The sequence below is a fragment of the Monomorium pharaonis genome, chromosome 5 (assembly GCF_013373865.1).
Source record: "Monomorium pharaonis isolate MP-MQ-018 chromosome 5, ASM1337386v2, whole genome shotgun sequence".
Taxonomy (NCBI): Eukaryota; Metazoa; Arthropoda; class Insecta; order Hymenoptera; family Formicidae; genus Monomorium; species Monomorium pharaonis.
This window is the reverse complement of record NC_050471.1, coordinates 5,818,588-5,832,554: the sequence shown is the minus strand read 5'-3', so window position 1 is coordinate 5,832,554 and position 13,967 is coordinate 5,818,588. Positions and strand designations below refer to the sequence as shown.

General features: G+C 24.9%; 1 protein-coding gene across 1 annotated transcript; it reads right to left on the bottom strand.

The window, feature by feature from the left end:
* Nucleotides 1-769: 769 nt before the first annotated feature.
* LOC105834284 lies at nucleotides 770-12,583 on the bottom strand. The gene is made up of 8 exons (XM_036287190.1): nucleotides 9,911-12,583; nucleotides 5,609-9,545; nucleotides 3,309-3,829; nucleotides 2,268-2,384; nucleotides 2,120-2,210; nucleotides 1,792-1,925; nucleotides 1,460-1,592; nucleotides 770-838 (listed from the first exon to the last, which is right to left on the bottom strand). The coding sequence occupies exons 3-8, from the start codon at nucleotides 3,497-3,499 to the stop codon at nucleotides 782-784; spliced, it is 723 nt and encodes a 240-aa protein (XP_036143083.1). The 5' UTR covers nucleotides 3,500-3,829; nucleotides 5,609-9,545; nucleotides 9,911-12,583; the 3' UTR covers nucleotides 770-781.
* Nucleotides 12,584-13,967: the final 1,384 nt, after the last annotated feature.

Here is a 13,967-nt window from a genome sequence, read left to right as displayed (position 1 = left end):
AATTTTTTATAAACATATGAAAAACTTTGCAGGTAGTCAAAAGTGAAAACGTGATATAATATCCACAATATTGTTATTTCAAACAGTATACGCACATATACTATACAGTAAATATTGATTATCTTTGAAAATAATCACAAGAACACATAATTTAACAATTATTGGAAAAATTATAACTATTCTGGATATAATGGCCATCTTCTCCGTATGGCCGTCATGCCCTAATTTCTCCTACATGTATATCCTTTACCACCGACGAAATATACTAAAATCAATATCGGGAGTTTGCGATTGTCTATTAAAATTTAAGTGATTAAAAGTAAGACCCTGATAATATAGTACTAATTTTATTAGCTTAATATTTCGTAAACATATATATACATGTGGCAACGACGAGGTACTGTTAAACACAAATTGGGCATATTGAATACAGGTACTTTACTTTAATTATCATTTCTTCCAAAGAAGAAATTGACTACATAAATCATAAACTTTAATTCTTTATCTATGTAAAATTATCATTTATTCTAAAGTAAAATCAAATATTTTGAGTAAAATTAGGAAACTATATTATAATATTACTAATTTTATAATTATTAAATTTTATAATTATAATATTAATTAAATGATCAAATTATTAAACTGTAATAATAATTTTTGCTATGGATCGAAATTCCCTTCTTTTACAAAGGTTATAATCTTATTAAGTACATCTAAAACAAAAACTATAAGTGATTTCAAAGTTAATCGATAAATATAGCTTTATTACGTCAGCATTATATTATTTTTGCCGTGTAGCATACAAAACCGTAAAGAAAGATATTGAAGTACTTATTAACTGTAAAAAATTTGTTTGAAAAACTTTGTTAAATATTTATTTGTTATTAGGAGTGTGATTTAGTTTTGAGAGTTTTGCAAGAAATATGTTAATCTTTTCGTACACGGAAAAAACAGCAATAACTACACCTGGTTGGATGTGCATCGGCGTTGACTAATAATTAATTTTTATATCACATCAAGACAATTTGTCTAAGTCAACCAAACAATGTAGTTGTCATTGAAATATTAGTAGTTGCAGTATCAAGAAATAGTCTGGTTGATGTGATATAAAAATTAATTATTTACATCTTGAATGACTGTTGTAGTCAACGTCGATGCGCACTATTACTGTGCACGGGAACAACACGACACGACTTCACCCACGTTAAGGTCATTACACGTACATTTCCGTAATTAAATAATTTAGATCAATTCCAAAAAAGAGTTCTTTTATCGTCAAAGGAATCTACCTTTTACGAGAAAGATAGGAAAAAGTCATAGAAAGCGCAGAAAAATATTTTGATTAAATGTATTCGTTTATTGTTTACATAACTTAGTTTTCGAGAAAAAAAATTCTCAAAATCAAATCACACTTCTATATCTTGCGTGAAAAATAATTTTACGTAATATATTTTTTTACCGTAGCAGCACTTTCTAAAGATCCTATAAACAATCCACCAAGATTCAAATTAAAAGCTTTCGTACCTCTTTGCAATAAGAATAACAGCATTTTTTGTATACGTAAAGGTACTATGTACCATTGAACGTCGTATCTATAAAACAAAACGTAATACTGGCGTGAAAAAATATATGTAAGATTTACATACATTTATAAATAATTTTCATGATACTTATACCTATACTTATAGTTTACATGTTTAAATTTATTTTTACTTTGATGAGTAATTCTTAAGTGAGTCAAAAAAGAATATTTATATAAAATTATATTTTGCAAAAAAATATGTATCCTACACAGTAGCAAATACACGATTATTGTGATCCATAACTTCTTGTGCAGTATAGTTAGATATAAACAAATATATGTACAAAAAAAGCATTATTAACAAAGGTAATAATAGTTCCTCAATATTATTAATAGACACAACCTGAAAAGAAATAAAACATGCTTGACGTTTTCAGTTTCTTATGCGTGAGAATTTTAATAATTTTTTAAATGATCCTGTATTCAAGAAAACTAAATACTTATATATTGTTCTAGATAAGTTTTTTATTTAATTTTAATGTTATAAAAAATGTATGTTTTATAGATAAATATACTTAAGTAAAAAATTAAACTTACTTGAACAAGAGTGTTGCTTACAGAAATCATGCCAGCTACTATTAAAAAGAAGAACGATCCCTCAAAATTCTTCATAAACAATTGAGAAAACCTTTTAAGAATAAAAAAATATTAATACACGTTAGACAGATTGTAGGTGTATACTAACTCTGTTGCTTTGCGATGAATGTCTATTCCATAGATTATTCCTTTATAAATTAAAATTTCTTTCTCTTGATTAATATCTTGAAGCATATTCGTCATCATTGCCTTCTCAATACGAAAACTATAAATAAATAATAGTAAATAATTTTGGTAAATTTTTAAAAATAAACTTACTCTTCGAATAATGTTGATATGTTGATAGGTTTATTCTTGTATAACATTACTACAATTAGATGATAGTCTTTTTTAGTTTCCGACACATTTAAATTTAATGAGGTAAAAGTAATTATAGGTAAAAGTAAAATCAAAAATTTAAGAATGTTTTAAATATTATTTTCTTAGCACATATAATATATTTTTATATTGTACTAAAAACCAATGAGAATTAATCCTCAGTTATCACAATCTCACAATTTTATGTTGTTATCACGAGTCGGACATACCCAAGCAATTTTCATTCGTTTATGTATCCTAAGTGCATCAATTTTAAACAATTTTTTTAGTAAGTGCAAAATGTCAAAAAATTAAATATCTTAGAATATTGTAAATATGTAGCTTTCAACGATATTTGTAAAAATATATGAAGAAATTTATGAAAAATCACTTGGATATGCTTTACCAGTTATAACAACTAAGGGTTAAGTGTTGTACTTTATTATCATGATTGATCAATACTGTTATATTTATTAGTAATTTCAATAAATAACCATCGGCTAGAACTTTTGTTTTTATTTAAGAGAATGCTCTTGACAATATATGTTAAGATTGAAGTCATCGAAACTTTGTCTTATAAAAATTTATCGAACTTACTAACCGAAATTTTACTATTTTAGAAATTATAAACGAGAGCGTCATCTAAAACTATATTACTCAGGGAAGAATTCTTTATTATTAACATATTATATATAACATATATGTATAAGATTATTTGAGTTTCTTAAAGAATTCTCGTAATTTTGTGTGGTAATTATCTGGTTGCGTTAAATTTATTTGAATAAGTAAGTTGAATTTTAATTTTAATGCAAATACTTATATTTAAATTTACCTGGCGATACTAAACATTCCACAAATATGTTTGAAATACACTAATAGTGTCGTTCCTGTTGCTACCATTGCAGTTGCTCCTATGCACAGGGCTACATTTGTGTGCAAAAAAATAAAATAGCAACAATTTTCTTTATTAACAAAATATTCTGTGGTGAATTGAATCCTTGGGCATAGACGAGTATTATTCATGAATAGAATTATACTGACAATATGAGGCCATATTGACAGAATAATAAAAACAGATATGCTACATGAACACAATACTAAGAGAAAGATTAATCAGTATATATTATTTATTTATTTAAATAAAACATTAATACGTTTCTACGTTATATAATTTTTTTATTAATAATTTATTAAATCATATAACATGCAGAAAACATTAAAATATAAAATCTTACTTATAAGCGTAGCGGTATATAATTTTGCTATGTTACCATATTTTTCTAGGATAGCAATTTCATTTTTGTTTTTTAATTTTTTATAAGTGTATTGAATTTGGTCCAGTGACAACCTCACCTACCATATTATTAACATTTATCTTCTTGTTTAATAATATTCCATGAAATTTATTTCTTTGCATATTTTCAATGGTTTTATGCAATTCACAATTTATTTGTATATATTTGTTATTATGTTTCTAAGACTTATAGTGTACATGTAAAGCACATATGTATGTAATTCTTTTGCATTAACAATTAATTTTAAACCAAATATCAGTCAAAATTAGATCTTTTCTTACAAAACATTTATGTTGGAAAGAGAAAAATAATAAACATATTCTCGAAATATCTCTACAATCTCTGCATTAATAATTTGAGATCGCTGCTTTTAAATCTACATTAAAAATTTGAAAATTAAAAATGACAAATATAAAAATATAACGGCCAAAATAATTTTCAAAAAAGTAAGGAATATGTTTTATTACATATAGAAAAATTTCTTATTATGTTAAGAAAAAACAGTTTCTTATTTTTTAGTTTTTTTTTTTAAGTAACGATTATCTTTATAAAGAATATTATACTTTCGTTTTTTAAGTATATGAAAATGAGTTTTTTTTTTAATTTGTGATAAGTATACTTTTAGACTGTTGTCAAAAAAATATTTTTTATTGAGGATAATTGTTAATTATTATTAGAAGGAAAGAAGTAAATTGAGTAATTGCTTTTCTTGGCAGAAGAATAAATATTGTTCTGTGTGTTTCATTTTAATCTTTACGTACATATGCGATGGAATAATCATAAAAAATGTTGTCGGAACTACACTACGTGTGAGCTATATGGTGGAGGACACACCCGGAGAAACGTAGAAGTCTGAGTCAGTTAACGCGAAGGTTATGATTTTCAGTTACGAGACATTCACTAAGGCGATATACACATCGATGAAGTAAATATATGAATTTAGAAATTATTGGGGCTAAAAATTCTATGGTCGGAATTCATAGACCAATCTTAAATTCAAGAATCGTCTTAAGTCTAGCTATGAGCAGACTTAAGACTTACAACCAATGAAATAACAGTATTGACATCTCATAATTATAGTTAAGATGGATCTTGAATAAGATTGATCTATGAGTTTTGTCCTAAGAGGTAAAGTTATCTTTTATATGCAGAGCAATGATTGACTTTTTTAATTATATGTATTTCAAAAACTACTAGATATAAAAAAGATGTTTTTATACAAAAATTAAATAAAAGTATTTTTACTTAACTCATACCAATAATATTTTAAAATAAATAATTATTTTTTAAAATTTATTGCGTATCTTTTAAATAAAAAGAATTTATTGTTTGTTAAATCATATTGTAAAGGTCGGCGAAAAAGTTAACGGAGCTGATTGAGATTTGAACTTAAAATTCTTATTTCTGGCATTTACGGTGTTGCACATTGATTGCTCTACTAATTAATCTGGTCGTCTAGGAATAATTTAATTAGTTGGCACTTGCTTTTTACAATATCTTTTTTGAATATATTTTGAATGCGGATTTCAAATTAGAAAACTAAAAAATTCTTATCTACAGAGTTATATACGTAAATAAGCCATAGTTAATTGTTTAATTTGGTTGCCATATTAAATTTGCCATTTTTATTTTTTAAGTGTTGAACTTAACTTTGGATTTGCAAACAGCAAACTAGCCCACTAAAACTCTCGTACTAGATTTATTAAAACACTTAAAAATACAAAAAATTTGAGCAGCAAAAGGACAATACCGTTTGTTTTATGAAATAATGAAATTGAAGCGTGCAAAAATTTATCTATCAAAGTCTAAATGGGATTTTAATAAATTTGCGACTTACAGCATTCGCATTAATCCAGAACGAATTATATTTAATTGCTAAGCAAATGAAAAAAAATGCAGAAGATAAAACCTTGATGATGAGATCCGTTGTACAGTCTGAAGTCACAAATGTTGTAAACTGCAAATCATAACTCTGTCAAAAAATACATCTATATATTTAAATCAATATTTTTATGTGATGAATAAATTCTGTGTTCTATTTTTCTACGTAGCAATTGTTTTGTGAAGACAAATGAAAATTATATATTTGCACAATTGTTATAACTATTTTAATTATGAATTACATTCTTTATTATAACTTTATTATAATTTATTATAAATTTATTCTTTATTATTACTTTAACAATAATGTAAATATAGCACAGTGTGATTATAAAAAAATAAGATAGGTTATACAACATAGCGCATAGTAATGAAAATATCTTGAATATCTCTATCTTTTTTTTTTCAATCAATTATTAAGAATAATTTATAAGAGTACCTGAAATCCAATAAAAGTTATTAGAATACTAAAAAATACTGAAAATTGAACTTTGGCAAACTTCGATTTCTGATAAGGCCATAAACCAATCACGAGCAAAAGAAATCGATTGAGTCTAAAACTTTCTAAAATCATTTCTGCGAGCACGGGAATATATTTGATAGTGAAAAAATAAGAAATTGTTATTTAGAAGGGTACAAGAAGAAGAAGATATTATATTTTTCTTTTAATTAAATATTTTATGACTTCTAACATCAATTCTAATATAAATTACTCAATGTAATTGAATGCAAGAACATAATATCACAAAAGTGTAATATTTACGGTTTATTATGGTTCTGAGAAGCAATATAATTAAATAATCGATTCAACGCCGTAAGAAATTTAACAGATGTTTATATCCCATTGAGAAATATTCTTGTAGAAAAACTTGATCGAAAGTTACGCAGGCGCATTCCATTCTTATCAATAACGCATTATAACGGTGTTTCATTCTAGTTTGTGCACTTATAAGATACGTTTGAATCTTTAAAGAAGCATCAACAAATATAATTAATATATATATTACAGAACTCTGCAAAATTGGTTGAAATAGTCCGAACTATTGTGGAACTATCGAAAACTATCAAAAATTCAATTAGAACTTGCTATGATGCGATACTTTATTCTTATGCTGGAGTGCGGTATAGTTACACATTACAACTTACATATCTTCGTTATGTATCTAACATTAATTGTAACAACTCAATTGTAATTTATTCGACCTTGTGACAATTTTTTATGAACAGATGAAAAACTTTGCAAGTAGTCAAAAGTAAAAACGTGATATAATATCCATCATATTGTTATTCCGAATAGTATACGCACATATACTACAGTAAATGTTAATTATTTTTTAAAACAATTATAAGAACATATTATTTAATTATTATTGGAAAAATTATAACTATTGGCCATCTTTTCCGTATGGCCATCATTCTTTAATTTATCCTACATGTATATATCCTTTGCCAAGATACTATTAAAGACCGATACTCTTACGGGAGTTCACGTCTTTATTAAAATTTAAGTGATTAGTAGAAAGTAAGACACTGATAATATAGTATTAATTTTATTAGCTTGATATTTCGTAAACGTGTATACACATGTGACACCGACGAGATACTGTTAAAGACCGTCAACCTTGAGTAAATTTCCATCACTACCAAAGGACACTGTTGTTAGTACTTTAAATGCTCACTCATAAGTTATATCTGATGATTTAGAGAAATCGTTCAACCTTACGTATTAATTAATTATTAATTTATGATTGATGACTTACTGTAAATATTGCTTGAAATATTTTTGTATTTTTTAAATAAAAAGTTAGGAGTCCTTAAAGTTCTATAAAGATTATCAATTTATTATTTTTTTAAGATATGCCATCTAATTTGTATTTAACTAATTTTTTTACTATATTTTACTACATTATAAGCTTACTACATTATATATTACATTATAAGTTTTATGTCAATTCTGTGTAGAATAAAGAACAGTGAAATACGATATTATGGCACTGAACAACTATAATAAAAAAAATTTTTTTATTTTTTTTTTTTGTTGAAAATATATTTTATATTTAACACATATTTTGAACATATTTTTCTTACCGTAGAAGCACCTTCTAATGATCCTACAAACAATCCAGCAATAGACAAATTGTATGCCTTGTTACCTCTTTGCAAGAGAAACAGTACCATTTTTTGTACTTGCAGCGGAGCTACATACCATTGGATGTTGTACCTACGTCATGAGATTAATTTTTTAAAAATTTTGAGATCAAGTTTATTATTTAGTTTTTTTAAATTAAGTTAATTGTTAATTATTTTATAAGTCAATTATTTTATTTTATTAATTTATAAGATAATATATGCACATATAATTATGTTACATAAATATTTCTCTTACGCGGTAGCAAACACATCTTTATTGTGATCAATAATTTCTTGTGCAAAATAATTACCAAGGATTAAATAAAGGAAATGGATATTGACAAATAATGAATGTAACATAAGTTCGACAATATCATATTCATGTGATATCATCTGAAAAATCTGAAATACAAAATTTAAAATCTTGATAAAAATCTTGATAAAATTTAATAATGTTAAATAATATCAAATAATGTTACATGTTGTCTAATTTAGTAGAACTATCGATGAAAATTTGATATTAAATAATGTTGTTACAATTATTCTTATAACTATGTGTTTAAAAAAGGACAATATTTACCTGAAAGATGTTAAGACTTGCGCTAAGTACCCCGACTACTATCATACAGGAGAACATTAGTTGAAATCTAGACATTAATGAGTTACAGAATCTTTAAGAAAAAAAAAAAATTACTCTACACGTATTTTACATGCACTATCAATTATTAAAATTATTGTATAATTATTATTGCATGAATGCTAACGTCATAGCTTTGCGATGCATATTTACGGCATAAATTAATTTATTATAAATTAAATTCTCATATTCTAAACTGTTTTTTTGTAATGTTTCGAATGCCATTGCTCTTTTGATACGGTAACTGTAAGTAATTCTTCAGTTATAATTATATAATCCTTTTTATTTTCTAAATTGTTTTGTATTTGTTTTTATACTTATTCTCGCACCTAGCGATTTTAAACATTCCACATGCATGTTTTAAATAAACTAAAAATATTGTTCCTATCGCAATTATCGCCGTAGTTCCTATGCCAGTTGCCGCGTTTGCATGGAACGATATCAAACAGGAATATTTTTCTTGATCGACGAAATATTCGGTCATAAGTGGCAATGAAGAACATGATTGAGTTCTATTTGTCGGAAACAAAATATTGAAAATGTAAGGCCAAAATAAGTTCACAATTAAAAAAAGTATGATAAACATCAAAAGCGCTGAAAATAATGTTTAAAAATTATTATACTTGTTAAGTAGATTTATTATAATTTGCTAATTATCTTTTAAATATAAATTGTATGCAACAAAAATTATTGCCTTACATGAAAATACAATTGTGACACGTTTTACATAATTGCCATACTCTTTTAGAATATTTATTTCGTTCTCGTCAGTTAGTTCATTATAGATATGCTGTATTTCATCCAATAAGCACTTTGCCTATTGTTTTAAATTATAAATTAAATATAAGAAAATACTATATATTTTGTCTATTTTTCTTTTGATTAAGTTTAGGAAAAATATTATATTTTTATTGCAGTTGTATATTGAAATGTACTTCCAATAATTTGAAAATATTTATCTATATGTATGTACATTGTACATATCTATAATTATTATTTTACTTACATTATTAGTATTGATACTAAAGAAAATATATTTAATCACATATAAAATATAATATAATGCCGAAGACAGAACATTAATCAATAAAACCGGAGTATACTTTAAAGTCACAAATACTGTAAACTGTAAAAATAATTTTATTAATAAATTTTTTTTTATGTTACTATTTTTTATCCGACAATAAATAAATTAGAAGTTCCAGATTGCTTTATACCGTGTAATGATTTTAAAATTACAGTTACAGAACAAAAATTAAATTATAATTTAAATATAGTTGTGAGTTGAAAACGTTATATATTTTTTTATTACAAGAAAATAATATATCTTTGATAATTTTAATTGTAAATTAAAAAATTACAATAATATTATTAAAAGTCTTTATTGTGATTTATAGTATACATATACACACGTGCAATATTCAAATTGCAGTAAACTAAAAAAAAATTAATATTTTATTTACTCATTATCAATTAAAAATATCAACGTACCTGAAATAGAATAAAGCTTACCAAAATACCAATAAGTAAAATTAATTGAAGTTGAACATATTTAGATTGCTGATAAGGCCAAAGACCAACTATGAGTAATAGGAACCGATTGAGGCTGATATGCCAAGAATCAGTACGGATCATTTTTTTGTTAGCACTGATACGGAGTGACGATTAATTCACGAAGAAATGATCAGTTTGCATTTTTTTTCTTTTATTTGATTGAATGTTCTATAGTTCTATTGTTCTTTTTTTTTTAGGTGAATTTTATACTAAATTGTCTAATTTAACTTAAATTCAGTACAGAATAAACGAAATATGAACGAAATATACAGCGTGAGATCGAAACACTTGGTAATTTACATCTTTATTCCACAAGGGTTAAACAAGCGAGTCAACTATAGTAATAATACAACAGATGTTTATTTCCCATAAAGAGATACTTCATGAAGGGAATCACATGACAATGGACTGCACAGGTGCGATAACACAATAGGTTTTAACGTTTTCCTGTTTAACGTCTGCGTACTATTTTAAATAACGTTTACCACTGTATCACTGGTAAATATTACGTAATTTTTTGAAAATATCATTAATTCGTATTTACATAATTATATTTATATTTCTTAAATTCTATGTATATTAATTTTTTATAGATATAACAAAAATAGTTCAAGCGTGTCTAATGCTTAATAAAAATTATTTGTTAAAAAAAATTGGAAGCGCATTTATGTCATTTTGTAAAGAAGAGTAAGAATTTTTCTATTTTTGACATCCATTTTTACATCTTTAGAAGATGACGTAACTTGTGACTACAGACAATCTTTTTATACCTTGCATGGAAAAAAATTCGAAATGTGAGTTTAAACGTTTGTGTAAATTTTTAAAAATAAAACTTACTCTTTGAATAATGTTGATATATTGATAGATTTATTCTTGCGTAACTACTACAACAATTAGATGATAGTCTTTTTCAGTTTCTGATACATTTGAATTTAATGATATAAGTAAAAGTAAAATCGAAAATTTAAGAATGTCTAAAATATTATTTTCTTAGCATACATAATATATTTTTATATTGTACTAAAAAACAATGAGAATTAATCCTCAGTTATCACAATCTTAGAATTTCATGTTGTCACGACGAGTAGTACATACCGAGTAATTTTCGTTTGTTTATGTAACCCAAATGCATCAATTTTAAACAAAATTTATTAATAAAAATTGTGTTGTATACAATTTTTTTTAAATTTTTATTTATAAAATGTATTATTTTACGAAAACTTGATTTGTAACAATTAGTTCTAGTAAGTGTAACAATTTACCCTGCATAAGGGGTTGGTTAATTGTTACAAGTATAGTCATCTCATATTTTTTATTAACGCGTTTAAATTAATAGTACTATTTAATTAAAAAAATTATTTTTGTTTAGTTTTTAGGATGTAGATATTAAAAAATGCTCTAGCAATTTGCATTCCAGTTGTTAGTTTTGTGTAAAAAAAAATAGAAAAAAAGTGTAACAACTATCCCAGTCTCCGTTATTACTGAAGGAAGAATCATTTATTATTAACATATTATATATAACATATATTTTAGGATTATTTGAGTTTCTTAAAGAATTCTCGTAATTTTGTGTAGTAATCATCTGATTACTTTAAATTTATTTGAATAAGTAAGTTGAGCTTTAATTTTAATGCAAATATTTATATTTAAATTTACCTGGCGATACTAAACATTCCACAAATATGTTTGAAATATACTAATAGCATTGTTCCTGTTGCTACCATTGCAGTTGCTTTTATGCACAGGGCTACATTTGCGTGCAAAAAAATAAAATAGCAACAATTTTCTTTATTAACAAAACATACTGTGGTGAATTGAATCCTTGGGCATAGATGGGTATTATTCATGAATAGAATTATACTGACAATATAAGGCCAAATTGACAGAATGATAAAAACAGATATGCCATACGCACAAATACTAAGAGGAAGATTAATACACATATTACTAATTTATTTAAATAAAAAATTAATACTTTTCCACGTTATATAATTTTTTTAAATAATTTATAAAATTATATAACAGGCAGAAAACATTAAAATATAAAATCTTATCCGTGAACGTAGCAATATATAATTTTGCTATGTTACCATATTTTTCTAGGATAGCAATTTTATTTCTGTTTTTTAATTCATTATAAGTGTATTGAATTTGCTTTAGTGATAACCTCACCTACTATATCAATAACATTTAACTTCTTGTTTAATAATATTCCATGTATGAAATTGATTTTTTTTTTTATTTTTTAATGTTTTTATACAATTTACAATTTATTTGTACAATATATTTGTTGTCATGTTTCTAAGACTTACAGTGTACATATAAATAACATATGTATGTAATTTTTTTACATTAACAATTAATTTTCCACAAAATATTAGTCAAAATTAGATCTTTTTTACAAAACATTTATGTTGAAAAGAGAAAGATAATAAACATATTTTTGAAATATCTCTACATTAATAATTTGAGATTGCTGCTTTTAAATCCATCTACATTAAAAAATTTGAAAATTAAAAATGACAAATTAAAAAATGTAATGGTTAAAATGACTTTCAAGAAAGAAAGAAAAGTGTCTAATTTCATACAGAAAAATTTATTATTATGTTAAGAAAAAACAGAGTTTCTTACAATATTTTTTAGTTTTTTTCCTTTAAGTAACGGTTATCTTTATTAGAGAAAATTATACGAGAAAATTAACAGTTATATTTACTAGAGAAAATATTAAAGAAAATTATACATTCTTTTTTCAAATATGATAATAAATTTTTTTTTAAATTTGTGATAATTATATTTTAAGACTGTTATCAAGAAAATATTTTTTATTGAGGATAATTATTAATTATTAGAAGGAAAAAGATAAATTGATTAATTGGTTTTCTTGGCAGAAGAATAAATATTTTTCTGTGTGTATTATTTTAATCTTTGTGTACATATGCGATGGAATAATCAAATAAAAGAAGTTACCGGAACTATGCAACATGAGTGAGCCATATGTCGGGGGACACATCCGGAGAAACGTAGAAGGCCCGAGTCAGTTAACGCGAAGGTTATGATTTTCAGTTACGAGGCATTCGCTAGGACGATATATACATATCGATAAAATAAATATATGGATTTAGAAATTATTGGAACCAAAAATTCATAGACCGATCTTAAATCGATGAAGTAAATAGATGAATTGATTAGGACTAAAAATTCTGAGAGGTAAAATTATTTTTTATATGCAGAACAATTATTAACTTTTTTTATTATATGCGTTTCAAAAACTACACTAGATATAAAAAAAAGATGTTTTTATACAAAAGTTTACATTTTTTAAATAAAGAAAATATTTATTGTATGGTATATTATATGGTAAGAATCGGCGAAAAAAATTGCCGGAGCTGACTGAGATCTGAATTTAAAATTCTCCTTACTTCTGGCATTTACTATGTTGCACGATGACTGCTTCATTAATTAGTCTGGTTGTCTAGGAATACTTTGATTGCTTGGCACTTGCTTCTTATAGTATCTTTTTTGATATATTTTAAATGCAGATTTCAAATTAGAAACATAAAAAATTCTTATGCACAGAATTTTATATATAAATAAGTCATAGTTAATTTTTTTAATTTTGCTGCCATATTAAATGTCATTTCTATTTTTTAAGTGTTGACTTCAGATTTCCAATCAGCCCACTAAAACTCTCATACTAAGATTTATCAAAACATATGTAAACAAAAAATTTAAGGAACGAAACGATAATACTGTTTGTTTTATGAAATAATGAAATTGAAGCGTGCAGAAATTTATTTATCAAAGTCTATTTTAGAAAATAGGATTTTAATAAATTCCCGACTTACAGCATCTGCATTAATCCAAAACGAATTATATTTAATTGATAAAAAAATGAAAAAAATGCAGAAGATAAAACCATAATGATAAGATCCGTTTTACAATCTGAAGTCACAAATGTTGTAAACTACAAATAATAACTCTGTCAAAAAAATAT

What these genes read in the sequence shown, in the direction of transcription:
- LOC105834284 (XM_036287190.1), bottom strand. Translation starts at nt 3,499, where the DNA reads ATGAATAATACTCGTCTATGCCCAAGGATTCAATTCACCACAGAATAT. An exon ending in TAAGCAACACTCTTGTTCAA is followed by an intron (nt 1,926 to 2,119) that starts GTAAGTTTAATT and finishes ATTTCTTTTCAG; the next exon opens with GTTGTGTCTATTAATAATAT. An exon ending in CTTTAGAAAGTGCTGCTACG is followed by an intron (nt 839 to 1,459) that starts GTAAAAAAATAT and finishes AATTTTTTACAG; the next exon opens with TTAATAAGTACTTCAATATC.